The following is a 16,418-nucleotide window of genomic DNA, read 5'->3' on the forward strand; positions in this document are numbered from 1 at the left end:
GAGGGCAAAGAACTCTCTGAGGATCTAAAATAAAAAGAATTGTTGCTCTACAAAAAGATGGCGTAGGCTATAAGAAGATTGCCAAGACCCTGAAACTGAGCTGCAGCATGGTGGCCAAGACCATACAGCGGTTTACCAGGACAGGTTCTACTCAGAACAGGCCTCGCCATGATCGACCAAAGAAGTTGAGTGCCGTGCTCAGCGTCATATCCAGAGGTTGTCTTTGGGAAATAGACGTATGAGTGCTGCCAGCATTGCTGCAGAGGGTGAAGGGGTGGGGGAGGGGTCAGCCAGTCAGTGCTCAGACCATACACCGCACACTGAATCAAATTGGTCTGCATGGCTGTCATCCCAGAAGGAAGCCTCTTCTAAAGATGATGCACAAGAAAGCCCGCAAACAGTTTGCAGAAGACAAGCAGACTAAGGACATGGATTACTGGAACCATCTCCTGTGCTGTGATGAGACCAAGATAAACTTATTTGGTTCACATGGTGTCAGGCGTGTGTGGCGGCAACCAGGTGAGGAGTACAAAGACAAGTGTGTCTTGCCTACAGTCAAGCATGGTGGTGGGAGTGTCATGGTCTGGGGCTGCATGAGTGCTGCCGGCACTGGGGAGCTACACTTCATTGAGGGAACCATGAATCCCAACATTTACTGTGACATACTGAAGCAGAGCATGATCCCCTTCCTTCGGTGACTGGGCCGCAGGGAAGTATTCCAACATGATAACAACACCAAACACACCTCTAAGACGACGGCTGGCCTGCTAGAGAAGCTGAGGGTAAAGGTGATGGACTGGACAAGCATGTCTCCAGACCTAAACCCTATTGAGCATCTGTGGGCATCCTCAAATGGAAGATGGAGGAGTGCAAGGTCTCTAATATCCACCAGCTCCGTGATTTCATCATGGAGGAGTGGAAGAGGACTCCAGTGGCAACCTGTGAAGCTCTGGTGAACTCCATGCCCGAGAGGGGAAAATAATGGTGACCACACAAAATATTGACACTTTGGGCCAAATTTGGACATTGTCACTTAGGGGTGTACTCACTTTTGTTGCCAGCGGTTTAGACATTAATGGCTGTGTGTTGAGTTATTTTGAGGGGACAGCAAATTGACACTGTTATACAAGCTGTACACTCACTACTTTACATTGTAGCAAAGTGTAATTTCTTCAGTGTTGTCACATGAAAAGATAGAATAAAATATTTCCAAAAATGTGAGAGGTGTACTTACTTTTGTGAGACACTGTAGCAGTCGGTAGAGGGGTTAGAGCAGAAGTCTGTAATACAACATAGAGTATATAGCGCATAGGTCAGGACTCATAATATTGGTATTCAGTAATCAGTGGTGGATTACATGTATTTATGTCATGTATGTACATATTTAGTGTTAGTGACCCACCTGTGCTGATCTCTGTAGGAGTGTCCTCCTCTATAAATGTCCCCGTTATTCCATCCTCCTCCATAGACTGCTGATCATCCCTCACATACCATTCTTCTTCTGCTTTAACCTCAAATTCTATATCAATTGGATCTCCACTCTAAACCAAGAAAATGAGAGAGAATATCATCCGTAAAATATAAGCTTTAAAACTGTGATATTATGAAAAAAAAAAAAAAAGAAAAAACACATCCTCCCCAGAAGTCCATGTTCTAGATGCTCCAATCCACCAACCTTGTAACAGTGAGGGATGGTGTGACCTTCCTGTGTGGAATCCCGAGAATACAGAGGACGGGGACATCTCTCTGGTGGGTTTCTGTAGCTGGATGACTCCACCATGGTGTCCTGGTACAGATCTTTGTGTTCCTTTAGAAACTCTGACTCCTCCATCACCCCATCCTCATCATCCTCCTCTTTTATCTCTTCTTTAACCTCACCTTTAGAATCTCTCAGATTTCCACTCTGAATATATAATAAAAATGACATCAATGGTAACAATGCAGATAATGTACAGATCCTAATGATACTATCAGTGATTGTTCCTCATCTACCTGATGATGGTGGGGGATGGTGTGACCTTCCTGTGTGGAATCCCGGGAATACAGAGGACGGGGACATCTCTCTGGTGGGTTCCCATTACTGGATCCATCTGTAGGAAACACACACACTGACTGAATACATTGTTTCTATGTGTTTATCAGATGATGGGGGATCTAGGTGGAGCCTCCGTACTGCTCTCTCCTTTACAATAAAGTCTCCTCTTACCCGGTGATGTGAGGGGCGGCTGATTCTCCATCATGACGTCCTTGTAGAGATCCTTGTGTCCTTCTAAATACTCCCACTCCTCCATGGAGAAATAGACAGTGACATCCTGACACCTTATAGGAACCTGACACACACAATGATACAGTCACCATCCAGACACATCCCTTGTCTGTTACTGGATAATGTCCCAGAATTCCCAGCACCGCTCACCTCTCCTGTCAGCAGATGGACCATCATGGTGGTCAGTTCCAGGATCTTCTGCTCTTTGTTCCTCTCAGGTATCGGAGAACGAGGTGGAGGCACCACGGTGGGGCTCTGAGTCCTGCTCCATCCTCCTAAGATTGGCTCTCCACTAGACTCCTTCACTACAACATAATCCTACAAATCAGGAGAAAGATAAACCGATATCAATCATCTGACATCATCTACATGTCTATAATAAGAACATGGTCTTTTGACCAGACTAGATAAGAGTGATGTCATGTGACCTCCCAGATTCCTCCTCACCTCTCTGGTCAGGACTGCAGAAGAGCTTTAGGAATCCATAGAAAGAACCGCTGAGTGCACAGGATACAAACCAGACTCTCCTCCCCATCCCTCCACTGCCAGGCTTTCTTTACAGCCTCCCTTTTTAAGGATTTCTTGTCTAAATGGATTTTTTTTTGCATGGCTAAGTGGATCTGAGCAGGAGAAGGAGAAAAAAGTGCCTAGAAGTAGAGGAGAAGTAGCCGATCGCCTTGTGCTTTCTGAGAATATTGGTCATAAAGGCCCATTGGACACAGGACACTTAGCAGGTGGAATTGCTGTGGATGGTAAATTGAGGACAAGTGCCAGGAGAAACTTTCCCATCATTTCAGTACAGGAAGAAAAGGAACATTTTTGAAATGCTCTCCATTTCTTTACATCTGGTAAGGAGCTGTCTGAACATTTGGTGAAGGGATAATTGATTCACCCTGAGTTTCTTGAGGTGTTATCAGGAGTTTCTCAATAGCGATCATTTATATGCCCTTTTGCATTTTTTATCTGGTAAGAAGCACATCTAGAAGGTGGTGGGAAACTGTCACCAACTTGTCGTGATCACTTCATCACCAGTTTATTTTCATCACATCTTCACATCATCATCTTTTCGTTGCACAAAGACTGAGTTTGGTCAACAGATATATTGGACAATTTGTGTCATTAGGCTGTAGATTCAGCATATTACCTTCATTGTTTTATATTGTATCTCACCCGGTGGACAATTTACTGAGTTTTGGATATTTTCTTTGGACTTTTATGTGTGGTCACGGTGTTGACTTAGCACATGTTTGAACACTTATCAATTATTGTTTGAATTGTTATCACGTGGTGGATTATATATTGCTATTTTGTATATATAAGAGTGATGTCATGTGACCTCCCAAAATCCTCCTCACCTCTCCTATCAGCAGGTAGATGATCTCCAGGGTGTGGCTTAATAACCTCTCAGTCATGTGACTCCGATCCTCCTCCATCCTCAATGGTGTGGTGGTCATCTGATCTATGTGGGTTTCTCTGTAGACGGATAATGAAGAATTATCTGGATTGCATTGGTTGGACAATATTAGGATGGGGATAAAAGGGGTTATAGGCAGGTTGCCCCTAGTGGGAATTGGAACATGTAGATTGGGTTAATTAGGGGGATCTTTTTATAAAGAGTGGTCACAGGTTATCTGAGACCATCAAGACCAATGCAGAGCCCAAAGCCCTTGATTGGACAGGAGGAGGGACAGTCCACTGCCAGAGTGTAGGGAATAGAGGAGAGTGCCCGTATTGAGGGATCAGAGGATCAGATAAGTAAAAGTGCTTTTACTGGTTCCCTACACCAAAATTACCATGTAACCCTTGAAGTGGGGCTGCCCCCATTATACAAGGGTTAAATGCTCATTTGGGTTTTGGTCATTTTTTTGTTTCCCCAGAGATGGGCTTTAAACAAAATTACATTTTCACACACGATAAAATCTGCATGTTATGCTTGTAAAAACAAAGCGCCCCCCCACACACACGCACACAATTATGTCAACTCTTAAAACTGTGTGTCCCCATGAAAGTGTCTAAATTCGCTACCCAACATGGTGCAAAGACAACACTATAAAAGCGCTGTCAGGGACTCAATACCGTGCACAGGCGCACTGGCGTCGCTAACCGGCGAACGTCTATGCGCATGCGCTGAGGCTACCTTGGTAGAGTTTAAGGCTACCTCGGCAGAGTTTGAGGCTACCTCGGCAGAGTTTGAGGCTACCTCGGCAGAGTTCGAGGCTACCAAATTGGCGCCAAAACGGCCTATTTAAACACAGCTGTCACTCTAGGTGGTTGATGTGTTGTCTTCAGCTCTCCTGTATCCTGTGCCTGTTATATCTGCTGTTCCTGTTTACCTGACCCGGCTTGTCTTTGGATTCTGATTACCTGCTGCCCGCCCTGACCTTGGCTTGTCCTTACCAAAGCAGTTAAGTCCCTGCAAGAGGGCTATACCCAGTTGGAGGGGCGTGTTCAGTCCCTAACCCCCTCCACGGACCCTACAGTTTCTGCTGCTTCCATGGCTCCCTCCGGGAATCCCTCCGGTCCGACGGTGGTGATGCTACCTCCTGAGCCAAGGGTCCCTACGCTGGGGATCGAAGCAAGTTTAGAGCCTTCCGCAATGCCTGCGAGCTGTACTTCTCCCTGCAACCCCGAACCTTCTCCTTGGAAGCAACCAAAGTGGGGTTCATCATATCCCAGCTTCAAGGTGAACCTCAGTCCTGGGCTCAACGCCTACTTGAAGAGCTCAGTAACCAGCTGGACTCCATGTCGGCTTTCTTTAAAGCAATGGCGCAGTTATACGAAGACCAACAGCGCACTGCTACAGCAGAAACCGTGCTCACTTCACTTCAACAGGGCCGTAGAGGATTACGTCACTGACTTCAGGCGTTGGGAGTATGGACACTCAGTGGAACGACGCAGCCTTGCGACATCAGTTCCGCCTGGGTCTTTCAGAAAACTTGAAAGATGAACTGGCCCGAGTGGGTTTACCCGAGACCTTAGAGGCATTAATCACCCTGGCTATACAGATAGACCGCCGGCTCCGTGAGCGTAGAGCAGAGGGGTCCACGCAGCAGACCCGCCCAGTCTGGATGTTGCCATGGGTTCCTAATCCCATCCACACCTTCTCCTCCGGTGCCCGTTCCAGCAACACTGCTCCAGTCACTGCTGAATCAGATACGTCAGAGCCTCCTTATCAACAGAAGAACGCTCACGACGACGTCAGAACAACCTGTGTCTGTACTGCGGAGAGGCCGGACACTTTGTACGCTCATGCCCAGCAAAGATGCGTAAGTGTCTTTCTATATTCCCCTCAAGTTATCCAGTTTCTGCCAACAATACCACTCACCTGGCTCTCTCTATCTCATTCCAGCTCCCAGAAGGCCCGATCCCGGTCACCGCTATTATTGATTCCGGGGCATGCAGCTGCTTCATTGACCTTACCTTTGCTGCTCATCGACGCATTCCCACTTCGACCCAAGTCGCAGGGACTCTCCATCTTCCTAGCGGATGGGTCCCACATCAAGTCTGGGCCAGTAACCCAAGAAACCCCTCCACTGCCTGTGGCCACTCTCGAAGGACACAAGGAGTTTTTGTGCCTGGATTCCATCTCTTCTCCCTTGTTTCCGGTTATTCTGGGGTTACCCTGGTTGCAGGCGCACAACCCGCAGATTAATTGGACTTCTGGAGACGTCAAGTTCCAGTCCCCTTACTGCCAGAATTATTGCCTGCCAGTACGCCATAGTGCTCCTAGCATCCTACTCTGTATGGATGCTGATAAGGAGATACGTTCCTCTGTCCCAGTATCTTATCAAGAATACTTGGATGTCTTCACAGTAAACAGGGGGCTGAGACCTTACCCCCCCCCCCCCACCGCCCCTATGATTGTCCAATTCAATTGCTTCCGGGGGCCGAGATCCCTTTCGGACGTATCTTTCCTTTATCGGAACGAGAATTGGGTACCCTTAAAGACTATGTGACGGAGAATCTAGAGAAGCGATTCATCCGACCCTCTACTTCTCCGGCAGGAGCTGGGATCTTTTTTGTGGAGAAAAAAAAAAACCATTCACTTCGGCCATGTGTAGACTACCGTGAGTTAAATAAAATTACGGTCAAAAACCGGTACCCCCCTACCCTTGATTCCTGAACTCTTCCAGAGACTAAGAACCGCCTCTGTATTCACCAAACTGGACCTGCGGGGAGCCTACAATTTGGTCCATATTAGGGAGGGGGACGAATGGAAGACAGCATTCCGCACCAGATTCGGGCATTATGAATATTTGGTGATGCCTTTCGGGCTCTGCAATCCCCCGGCCACCTTCCGGCACTTCATCAACGACATCTTCAGAGACTATCTGGACATCTTTGTAATTGTCTACCTGGACGATATCATGGTCTTCTCTTCCTCCCTGGCCCAGCACAGAGAACACGTTAAAAAGGTACTCCACCGACTCCGGCTACACAGGCTCTACGCAAAACCCGAGAAATGTAAATTTGAACAGCAGAGTATCCAATTCCTCGGGTTAATAATCTCCTCTGAAGGGGTCAAAATGGACCCTCAGAAGGTCTCCGCCATCCTGGATTGGCCCGCACCGGTAGATAAAAAGGGGATTCAACGTTTCATAGGATTCGCAAATTTCTACAGGAAATTTATCAAGGGGTTCTCTTCCATCATCGCCCCTATTACCCTGCTCACCAAACAAGGTACCCGCTTCCACTGGTCTCCCGAGGCGCAAGTCGCATTTACAGCCCTGAAGGAGCTGTTTACTTCTGCTCCTATCCTCAGCCACCCGGATCCCGCCCTGCCTTACATCCTCGAAGTAGACGCCTCGGAAATCGCAGTAGGAGCAGTCATCTCCCAGCGTCAAGGTCTCAAGGACCTGATTCATCCGTTAGTTTTCTTCTCCCGTAAGCTTTCTCCTGCGGAGAGGAACTATGATGTAGGGGATCGGGAACTCCTTGCCATCAAGACCTCCCTGAAGGAGTGGAGGTATCTATTGGAAGGGGCGGCACATCCCATACTCCTCTACACGGATCATAAGAACCTGGAGTATTTGAGGACGGCCAAACGCCTGAGACCTCGCCAAGCAAGGTGGGCACTTTTTTTTCCTAGATTTACGTTCCATATAATGTACCAACTGGGTTCCAAGAATATGAAACCCGATGCTCTCTCTCAAATGTACGACAGTTCTAAAGGGATCCTTGTACCTGACACCATCTTAAACCAAGGTAACTTTCTACTATTACAGTCTGACCTTCTTACCGCTCTGAGACAAGCCACAGTAAATGCTCCCCATCCTGCTGGAACTATACTGGTACCCAGAAATGGACTGCTATGGAGAGGGGATCAAATTTACATTCCAGAAAGTGCTTGTGTGTCCATCCTTGGACTGTATCATGACCACCCGATGGCTGGTCATTTCGGGATCCATAAGACCCTGGATCTTGTGCAGCGCATGTTCTGGTGTCCTGACTTGGAGAAGTGTTGTAAACAATATGTTTCCTCCTGTACTGTTTGCACACGAAGCAAGGCAACCCGAAATAAGGCATGGGGCCTGCTCAGACCACTACCAGTCCCTGACAGACCATGGAAGATGATTGCCATGGATTTCATCGTGGAACTTTCTCCATCAGACGGTTATTCTGCAATCTTCGTGGTAGTAGACCGTCTGTCGAAAATGGCTCACTTCATACCACTAAGAGGTACACCCTCCGCACTTGAGACGGCGCAGGTCTTCATCAGGTAAATTGTAAGACTCCACGGGGTCCCAATGAACATTGTGTCGGATAGAGGTGTCCAATTTACTTCTCACTTCTGGAGAGCTTTATGTGATTCACTGAAAATCAAGCTGTCAATGTCCTCCGCATACCATCCCCAGACTAACGGGCAGACTGAGAGGACCAACCAGACCCTCGAGCAATATATCCGATGCTTCACCACCTTTGTTCAAGATGACTGGGTCTCGCTACTACCATCAGCAGAGTTCGCATACAATAACGCCAAACACTCGGCTACAGGTCAGTCCCCATTCTACGCTAACTACGGGTTTCAACCATCTTTCTTGCCCTGCTTTATTCCTGAACCTACAGTGCCAGCAGTCCGGGATATCTTGGAGTTCCTTAAGGAGAACTACAAAGTCTTACAGGATGCCATGACCAAGGCTCAGACCTCCAATAAAGAGTTCTTTGACAAAAGAAGGAGAGGTGAGTTGGTTCTCCAGCCTGGCAACCTGGTATGGTTAGCCACCACCAATCTCCGATTGGCATGCCCTTCCAAAAAACTGGCACCAAAGTTTATTGGCCCGTTCCCTGTGAGGAGAAAATTAAATGAGGTATCTTACGAATTGACGCTTCCCGATTCCCTCAAGATCCATCCAGTCTTCCACGTTTCACTCTTGAAACCTGCAGTACCTGATTCCTTTCCTGGTAGAAGTTCGGAACCACCTGCTCCTGTCACCATCAACGGGGATGAAAAATTTGAGGTGGAGGCCATCCTAGACTGCAGAAGGCTGAGGAACCAGCTACAATACCTGGTTAAGTGGAGGGGCTACGGCCCCGAAGAAAATTCCTGGGAACCGGTACAGAATTTCCATGCCCAGGACTTAATCCAGAATTTTTTTCCCGCAACCATCCCCACAAAAGGAACCTTTTGGGCACCTGGAGGTTGCCCTTAAGGGGGGGGGGGGGCAATGTCAGGGACTCAATACCCTGCGCAGGCGCACTGGCATAGCTAAAAGGCGAATGCCTATGCGCATGCGCTGAGGCTACCTCGGTAGAGTTCGAGGCCACCTCGGTAGAGTTCGAGGCTACCAAATTGGCGCCAAAATGGCTTATTTAAACACAGCTGTCACTCTAGGTGATTGCTGTGTTGTCTTCAGCTCTCCTGTGTCCTGTGCCTGTTATATCTGCTGTTCCTGTTTACCTGACCCGGCTTGTCTTTGGATTCAGATCGCCCTGACCTTGGCTTGTCCTGACTATCCTCCTGTCTCATCCTGATCTGTTTACCTGCTACCAGCTATTGGTCCTGGACCTGTTCCTGTCTCTCCCAGGCAATCTGGGGGGCCGCGACCTGGTGTTAGCAAGCAGCCAAGTCCATCCCCACTAACAGTTAAGCCCCGTACACACGTACCGATTGTCGGCCATAAATATTCGGCCGACGACCGATCGGCCGATTGTAGGCTTGTTAGTATGATGCTTCTGACAGCCGACAGCGCACTTTCGGCCGAAAAGAATCAGTCGTGTAGGCATTAAAATCTTTGTTGGCCAACACCAGAACGGCTGATTGTTCGCCAGTCAGTACAGAATTCGGCCGACAATCAGCAGATTTGCAAGACTGGGCATGCTCAGAAAAGAAAAAACACAGGGAAAGTTAACCATCACATGACATCACTTGAGCAATTGGCTGCTGTTGGCCGACAAAATTCATGTGCAGTCTTTTGCAGTTTTCAACAGACAACAGCCCTGGACAAAAGACGGCCGATTGGTACGTGTGTACGGGGCTTTAAGCCCCGTACACACGTACCGATTGTCGGCCGAACGATCGGCCATCTTTTAGTCCAGGGCTGTCGTGTCTGTTGAAAACTCCAAAAGACTGCACACAAATTTTGTCGGCCAACAGCAGCCGACTGCAGAAGTGATGTCATGTGATGGTTAACTTTCCGTGTGTTTTTTCTTTTCTGAGCATGCCCAGTCTTGCAAATCTGCTGATTGTCGGCCGAATTCTGTACTGACTGGCGAACAATCGGCCGTTCTGGTGTTGGCCAACAAAAATTTTAATGCCTACACGACTGATTCTTTTTGGTCGAAAGTGCGTTGTCGGCTGTCGGAAGCATCATACTAACAAGCCTACAATCGGCCGATCGGTCGTTGGCCGAATATTTACGGCCGACAATCGGTACGTGTGTACGGGGCTTTATACTCCGCGCCTCTGGTGAACCTGTGCCACACCAGTTACCCGGTAAGCCACTCCTCTTACGTCAGGCTCTGCCACGTTACCCCGTGTCAAGCGCCTACAGGTCATTCGTTTAGAGAAACCCGGTAATAATGGCCCCAGAATCATTGCTCTCACTCTAGTGTGCGGCCAATACCCCCCTTTGTGACAGCATAATATAAATGACTGGTCCTCTTTAAGGAGACATTAGGGGTCTATTATACCTCCAACGTCATCTATGGACCCCAGTGAAGCTGATGAAATACAGATCGGGATCAACCAGCTTCTTCACTGACTACAGTGACCAGGGAATGATGGCACTTAACCTGGAAGTGATGAAATGCTCATTCATTCACCAGAGAGGAGATCTGAGAACTGATCACCCTCCACTCCATCCACCATGCCGATCCTGGGCACATGGTTAATATAGTGAGGCATGGGGATATTTGTATCTTCAGAGGAAGGGTGGGAAAGGGCAAGTTATTATTATTATTATACAGGATTTATATAGCGCCAACAGTTTGCGCAGCGCTTTACAATGTGAAGGAAGACAATACAGTTACAATACAGTTCAAAACAGGAGGAACTAGAAGTTTCAGGAGAACCCAAATCCGAATCTCATCCCTCGTTACAAGAGACTGCTAAGGTGAGAAGATGATTGGTGGGAAAGGTGACAAATCTCCAGAATGAAGAGAATTTTTTGACCCCGTAAGTGGAGGAATGTTCTGACCCTGAAGGGGTTACTCTAGGTTTCCACACTATATATGTGTGTATCATCATCTGCTGGAGATAAAAGAGGTCACAGTGACTATGGAGGAAGAGGACGGACATGACGGGGGGGTTGCTGGGTGTAAACAGAAAATAACATCTTATTACCTTGTCTGCTACCACGTCCAGCAATGTCTCCTCTCTACTTCCTCCCAACACACCTTTCACCCAAAAACGTCTTTTATACTTGACATCACTTCCTGTGACATCACTTCCTGTCTACAATTGACATTACTTCCTGTCTTCTATAGATACTTTCTGTCTGGGTAGAAGTGAGATCACCACCTTGTGGAGCTCAGAGGAACTGCAGCCCTGAGAAATGTCTCATAGGGTGAACACGGCCTTGTGCTGTGTGTGTATCTACTGTATATCCTTATAGATGGGTCATCTCCACTCCCACCAAGGGGGGAGAAATATATTACTGCCTATTACCATCACACGCTCAACCCCCCCCCCCTTTCCTGGCCAGCCAGGCTGCATGCTCGGATTAACAGTTTGGTATTTATTTCCTGGTTGACCTCACACAGTTGTTTTTTGGTTTCTTTGATTTTACCACTTAAGCCCCGGAAGATTTTACCCCCTTCCTGACCAGGCCCTATTTTGCGATTCGGCACTGCGTGACTTTAACGGACAATTGCGCGGTCGTGCGACGCTGTACCTACCTAAACAAATTTGACGTCCTTTTTTTTCCCACAAACAGAGCTTTCTTTTGATCACCTGTGCGATTTTTTGATCATGCACTATTAACAAAAAAATAGCGACAATTTTGCAAAAATAACAATATTTTTCACATTTTTTTATATTAAATTCCCAAAAAAGAATGTAAAAATCAAAATTTTTTAACATTTTTGGCCAATTTGTTTTCTGCTACATATGTTTGGTAAAAAAAATCGCAATAAGCGTATTTTGATTGGTTTGCGCAAATTTTTTTGCGTTTTTCAGAGTATTCAGAGTCTGGAATGTAATTTTGGGGGACTCAAAATTTGGGGGTGTGAAAGAAAAAAGTCTTTGCTACTTTCCGACCTCCCTATAGCAGTTTTATTGCTACAGGGCAGCCGTGCTGCTCAGAACCCCATATATAGACGTGATCCTGCACTTCCAGGTAGCGTGCGCAAGTGCGCTCTGCCGGCGGCTCACTACCACTGTGATTCTACACAGCAGGTCCCGCAGACGCGATGTCCGCCGGCACCCGCTGATCGTTCGGTACACAGGCAGAATGGCAATCCGTCTATGTAAACAAGGCAGATTGCCGTTCTGTCAGTAGGGAAGGCATAGATCCTGTGTTCCTGCAAAGCAGAGGCACTGATCCATGCCTTCCCCTAGTAAAAGCACCTCCCCCAATACAAAAACACTGGCTAGGCACACATTTATCCCTTTGATCGCCCCTGATGTTAACCCCTTCCCAGCCAGCGTCATTAGTACAGTGACAGTGCATATTTTTTAGCACAGATCACTGTATTGGTGTCACTGGTTCCCACAAAGTGTCAGTTAGTGTCTGATTTGCCCGCCGCAATGAAGTCCCGCTGTAAATCACCGATCGCCGCTATTACTAGTAAAAAAAAAAAAATTCCATAAATATATCCCATAGTTTATAGATGAGATAACTTTTGAGCAAACCAATAAATATACGCTTATTGAGATTTATTTTAAACAAAAACCTGTAGTAGAATACATATTGGCATAAATTGATGAAGAAATTAGATTTTTGTACTTTTTTTATTGGATGTTTTATAGCAGAAAGTAAAAAATATTGTTTTCTTTTTTGCTTATAGCGCAAAACTTTGAAACCGCAGAGGAGATCAAATACCCCCAAAACAAATATCTATTTGTGGGAAAAAAGGACATCAATTTTATTTGGGTACAGCATCGCACGGCCGCGCAATTGTCAGTTAACAAGTTCAGCCCTGGAAGATTTACCCCCCTTCATGACCAGGCCATTTTTTGTGATACGGCACTGCGTTAAGCTAACTGAAAATTGCGCGGTCGTGCGACGCTGTACCCAAATAAAATCAAAGTTCTTTTTTTCCTACAAATAGAGATTTATTTTGGGGGTATTTAATCACCTCTGTGGTTTATATTTTTTGGCGCTATAAACAAAAAATGATGACACCTTTGAAAACAAAATATATATATATATATATATATTTTTTTTACTTTCTGGAGGGCGGCGCCTGTAAAAACAATCAAGCGGCTGAACAGCCCATATGATTGATTTTACAGTGCAGGGAATTACCTGCAGAAAAAGAAGATATGTGAATGATGCCTGTAGCTCCACCCATCATCCAGATATCTTCACTCAAAGTCCATGACGTCATATGAGGTCGTTGGGCGGGAAGTGGTTTAATACAGGAGAATAATGTCCACACACCCCCCTAAGCATCCGCTTATTTGGAGAGACATAAACCATTTGGAGTGCCAGAATCCCAATCTTCTTCTCATTGGTATAATGTCAAGGATTTTGCAGACACAGGAAATTAACTTTTCAACGTTAGCAAGCATGTTGTGTGAAGGTCCTTCTTCATTATAATGACAATGTGGGGGAGAGAAATCCTCTGCACCTTCCTCCAGTATGGCATCCATATCCTCTCCATTCCCTCCTGTCTCTGCATCCTCTAGGACTGGCATATCGGGATCTGACTCGGGTTGGGAAGCTGGATCGGGAGAAGAGGCGAGGAGTTTTGGAGCTCTGGACAAAGATGGCCGTATTAATACGTAATCTGTCCAAGGAATGGCGACAGAAAATTCTGCTTTGGTCAGGTAGCCCACATGTTGTGTGTCTGAGAAAGAACTAGAACCAGAAACGGACATTGGTGGTAAAGCATGGAATTTATATACAGTCCAGCATTTTGGAGAGGTAAGACAGGGTCATCCTCTACCTCTGACCATTACTCTATTATTCTTTAGGATAGAATCAATATTTTTCATTCCAACTTCCATTGCATTGGAAGAGAGGCAAGGGTTAACGCAGGTTCACAGGCTGCACCTGCAGACAGATATACCCCCGAAGAACAAGACAAACACATGAAGTTACCATCAGAAGATGCTGCAACCCCCCCCAAGGACACATCCAATTATCATGATTGAGTATACCCTTTAGGGACACAGCATCCTCCAATGACAACTCATATGGCTAAGCTCATGAAGGCCACATCAAGCAAATAGGAGACTCATTATCAGGGCTTGTTTTCTCAGAGAATAGGTGCAGGAACTCCCCCTTTCTTTGCCCCTACCCACCTCTGAGCATTATTCCTAGGTTCCACCCCCTACCCACCTCCGAACACCATTCCTTGGTTCCACCCTCTACCCACCTCCAAGCATCATTCCTTGGTTCCACCCTCTACCCACCTCCTGAGCACCATTCCTTGGTTCCACCCCTACCCACCTCCGAGCACCATTCCTTGGTTCCACCCTCTACCCACCTCAGAGCACCATTACTTGGTTCCACCCTCTACCACCTCCTGAGCACCATTCTTTGGTTCCACCTCTACCCACCTCTGAGCACCATTCCTTGGTTCCACCCTCTACCCACCTCTGAGCACCATTCCTTGGTTCCACCCTCTACCCACCTCAGAGCACCATTACTTGGTTCCACCCTCTACCACCTCCTGAGCACCATTCTTTGGTTCCACCTCTTCCCACCTCTGAGCACCATTCCTTGGTTCCACCCTCTACCCACCTCCGAGCACCATTCCTTGGTTCCACCCTCTACCCACCTCTGAGCACCATTCCTTGGTTCCACCCCTACCCACCTGTGAGCACCATTCCTTGGTTCCTCCCTCTACCCACCTCTGAGCACCATTACTTTGTTCCACCCTCTACCCACCTCCAAGCACCATTACTTGGTTCCACCCTCTACCCACCTCCAAGCACCATTTCTTGGTTTCATCCCCTACCCACCTCCCAGTCCTGCCCTTTTTGACAATACTGAACCAGGTATCATTTTGTGCTGCTAAGTAATTTGTATGGGATTTGTTAATGATAACAAGAAAAACTGTAAAATAGATTCCCTGCAGCCAGTAACAATAAAGACCCCCACCAGTATCAATAGTTTCCCTAACAACAATGAAGCACCTGTAACAAAATCCCCCCTAGCAACAATAGACTCCTGGCTGCAACAAAAGATCTCCGCACAGCCAGCACCAATAGACTCTCCATCAGCCTGCAACAACAGACCTATCCCTCAACAGTAGATCTCACCCAGCAACAACTGACCCCCCAGAAATGTAAGACCCACCCCCCCCCACCCCCAGCAATAGTAGGTCCTCCACCAGCAACAAAAGACCCCTCTGCCAAAATAGATCCCCTCCATCTAGAATAGACCCCCCAGCAGCGAGCATCAATAGACCATGCAGCACACTCCAGCACCCCTTGCCATTACATACAGTAAGTGCTAGAGGTGTCCTAACTACATTCCCCCGCATTGCTGCTGAAAAATATCCCTGCTTATTATGCTGGAAAACCTCCTCCTGTTCATAAATGCCTAATCTGACATCCTGCAATGCAGGTAGAAGTGTCCCAGTTGGGGTTTGAACTGAGCAACCCAGTGCTGCAAAGTGATGACCACTAAGACATTCTGCTGCTCTGTCCTTCTGTTCAATTTGCACCACTCTTCTAGAATGACCTTCTAGCTTAACCACCATAGAGAAAAAGGCGAAAGAAAATTCTGCTTTCGTCAGGTAGGACACATATTGTGTGCCTGAGATAGAGCTAGAACCGGATACAGACATTGGTGATAAAACTGGGTCCTACTCTGGTACAAGAGACACATTGTCACTCCAAGGCTGAGTATTGAGTGGACCTTTGGCAGAGCCAATCTTCTCTGATTTAGAATTGGCTCCCTTTCTCCTGGTCTCCACCATAGCTATAAGTGAGGGTATTCCCCTGTGGGGTACTCATGAAATAGGGTGCAGGATATAGGGTGCAGTGTATCTAAAAGTACGCGGTAACCCAGGTGTTGACTGTCCGGCAACGAGTGGTGAAAGGGCACCTGAGTAGCTTATCAGGGTTCTAGATGTAAGTGGCATTAAAGGGTGTGACCAGCGGTGTGATCACCTGAGACTGAGCTCTGAATTTTAGCGCAAACTTTGAAAAGCTTACGCCGTAAGGGGAATACATTCCAGACTTATCTGTCCTGAATACTGGACTGTATATAAGTTCCATGCTTTAATTGTCATAGTGGACATACCCCCGAAGAGGTCCTCGGGGACTGGGTTCCATAGGTATGAATTTACATAGTGATGAACTACATCCCTGGACCTGTATAGCACCCTGTGGCTAACTCAACACATTGCACCAAGTGCCATAGAGAGCACCTCAAATTTGATGTCTCTTCAAAATAACTCAACACACAGCCATTAATGTCTAAACCACTGGCAACAAAAGTGAGTACGTCCCTAGGTTAAAGTGCCAAAAATGACCAAAAGTCAATATTTTGTGTGGCCACCATTATTTTCTAGCACTGCCTGGTTGCCGCCACAC

At 46.9% G+C, this 16,418-nt stretch overlaps 2 protein-coding genes across 2 annotated transcripts in view; both read right to left on the minus strand.

The window, feature by feature from the left end:
- The window catches only part of LOC309548855 (uncharacterized protein), a gene marked incomplete at both ends in the record, with an annotated part of 73,572 nt that extends 65,910 nt beyond the window's left edge, over positions 1 to 7,662 (minus strand). The window contains 4 exons of the mRNA XM_082248789.1: positions 2,014 to 2,090; positions 2,207 to 2,330; positions 2,417 to 2,584; positions 7,600 to 7,662. Coding sequence (XP_082104915.1) covers positions 2,014 to 2,090; positions 2,207 to 2,330; positions 2,417 to 2,584; positions 7,600 to 7,662 — 432 coding nt within the window. The remainder of the gene's footprint in view (positions 1 to 2,013; positions 2,091 to 2,206; positions 2,331 to 2,416; positions 2,585 to 7,599) is intronic.
- LOC309550245 (uncharacterized protein) overlaps positions 1 to 16,418 on the minus strand; it is a gene marked incomplete at its 3' end in the record, with an annotated part of 2,091,994 nt that overhangs the window by 864,889 nt on the left and 1,210,687 nt on the right.

This window comes from Pelophylax lessonae (assembly GCF_965119305.1).
Source record: "Pelophylax lessonae genome assembly, chromosome: 3".
Classification (NCBI taxonomy): Eukaryota; Metazoa; Chordata; class Amphibia; order Anura; family Ranidae; genus Pelophylax; species Pelophylax lessonae.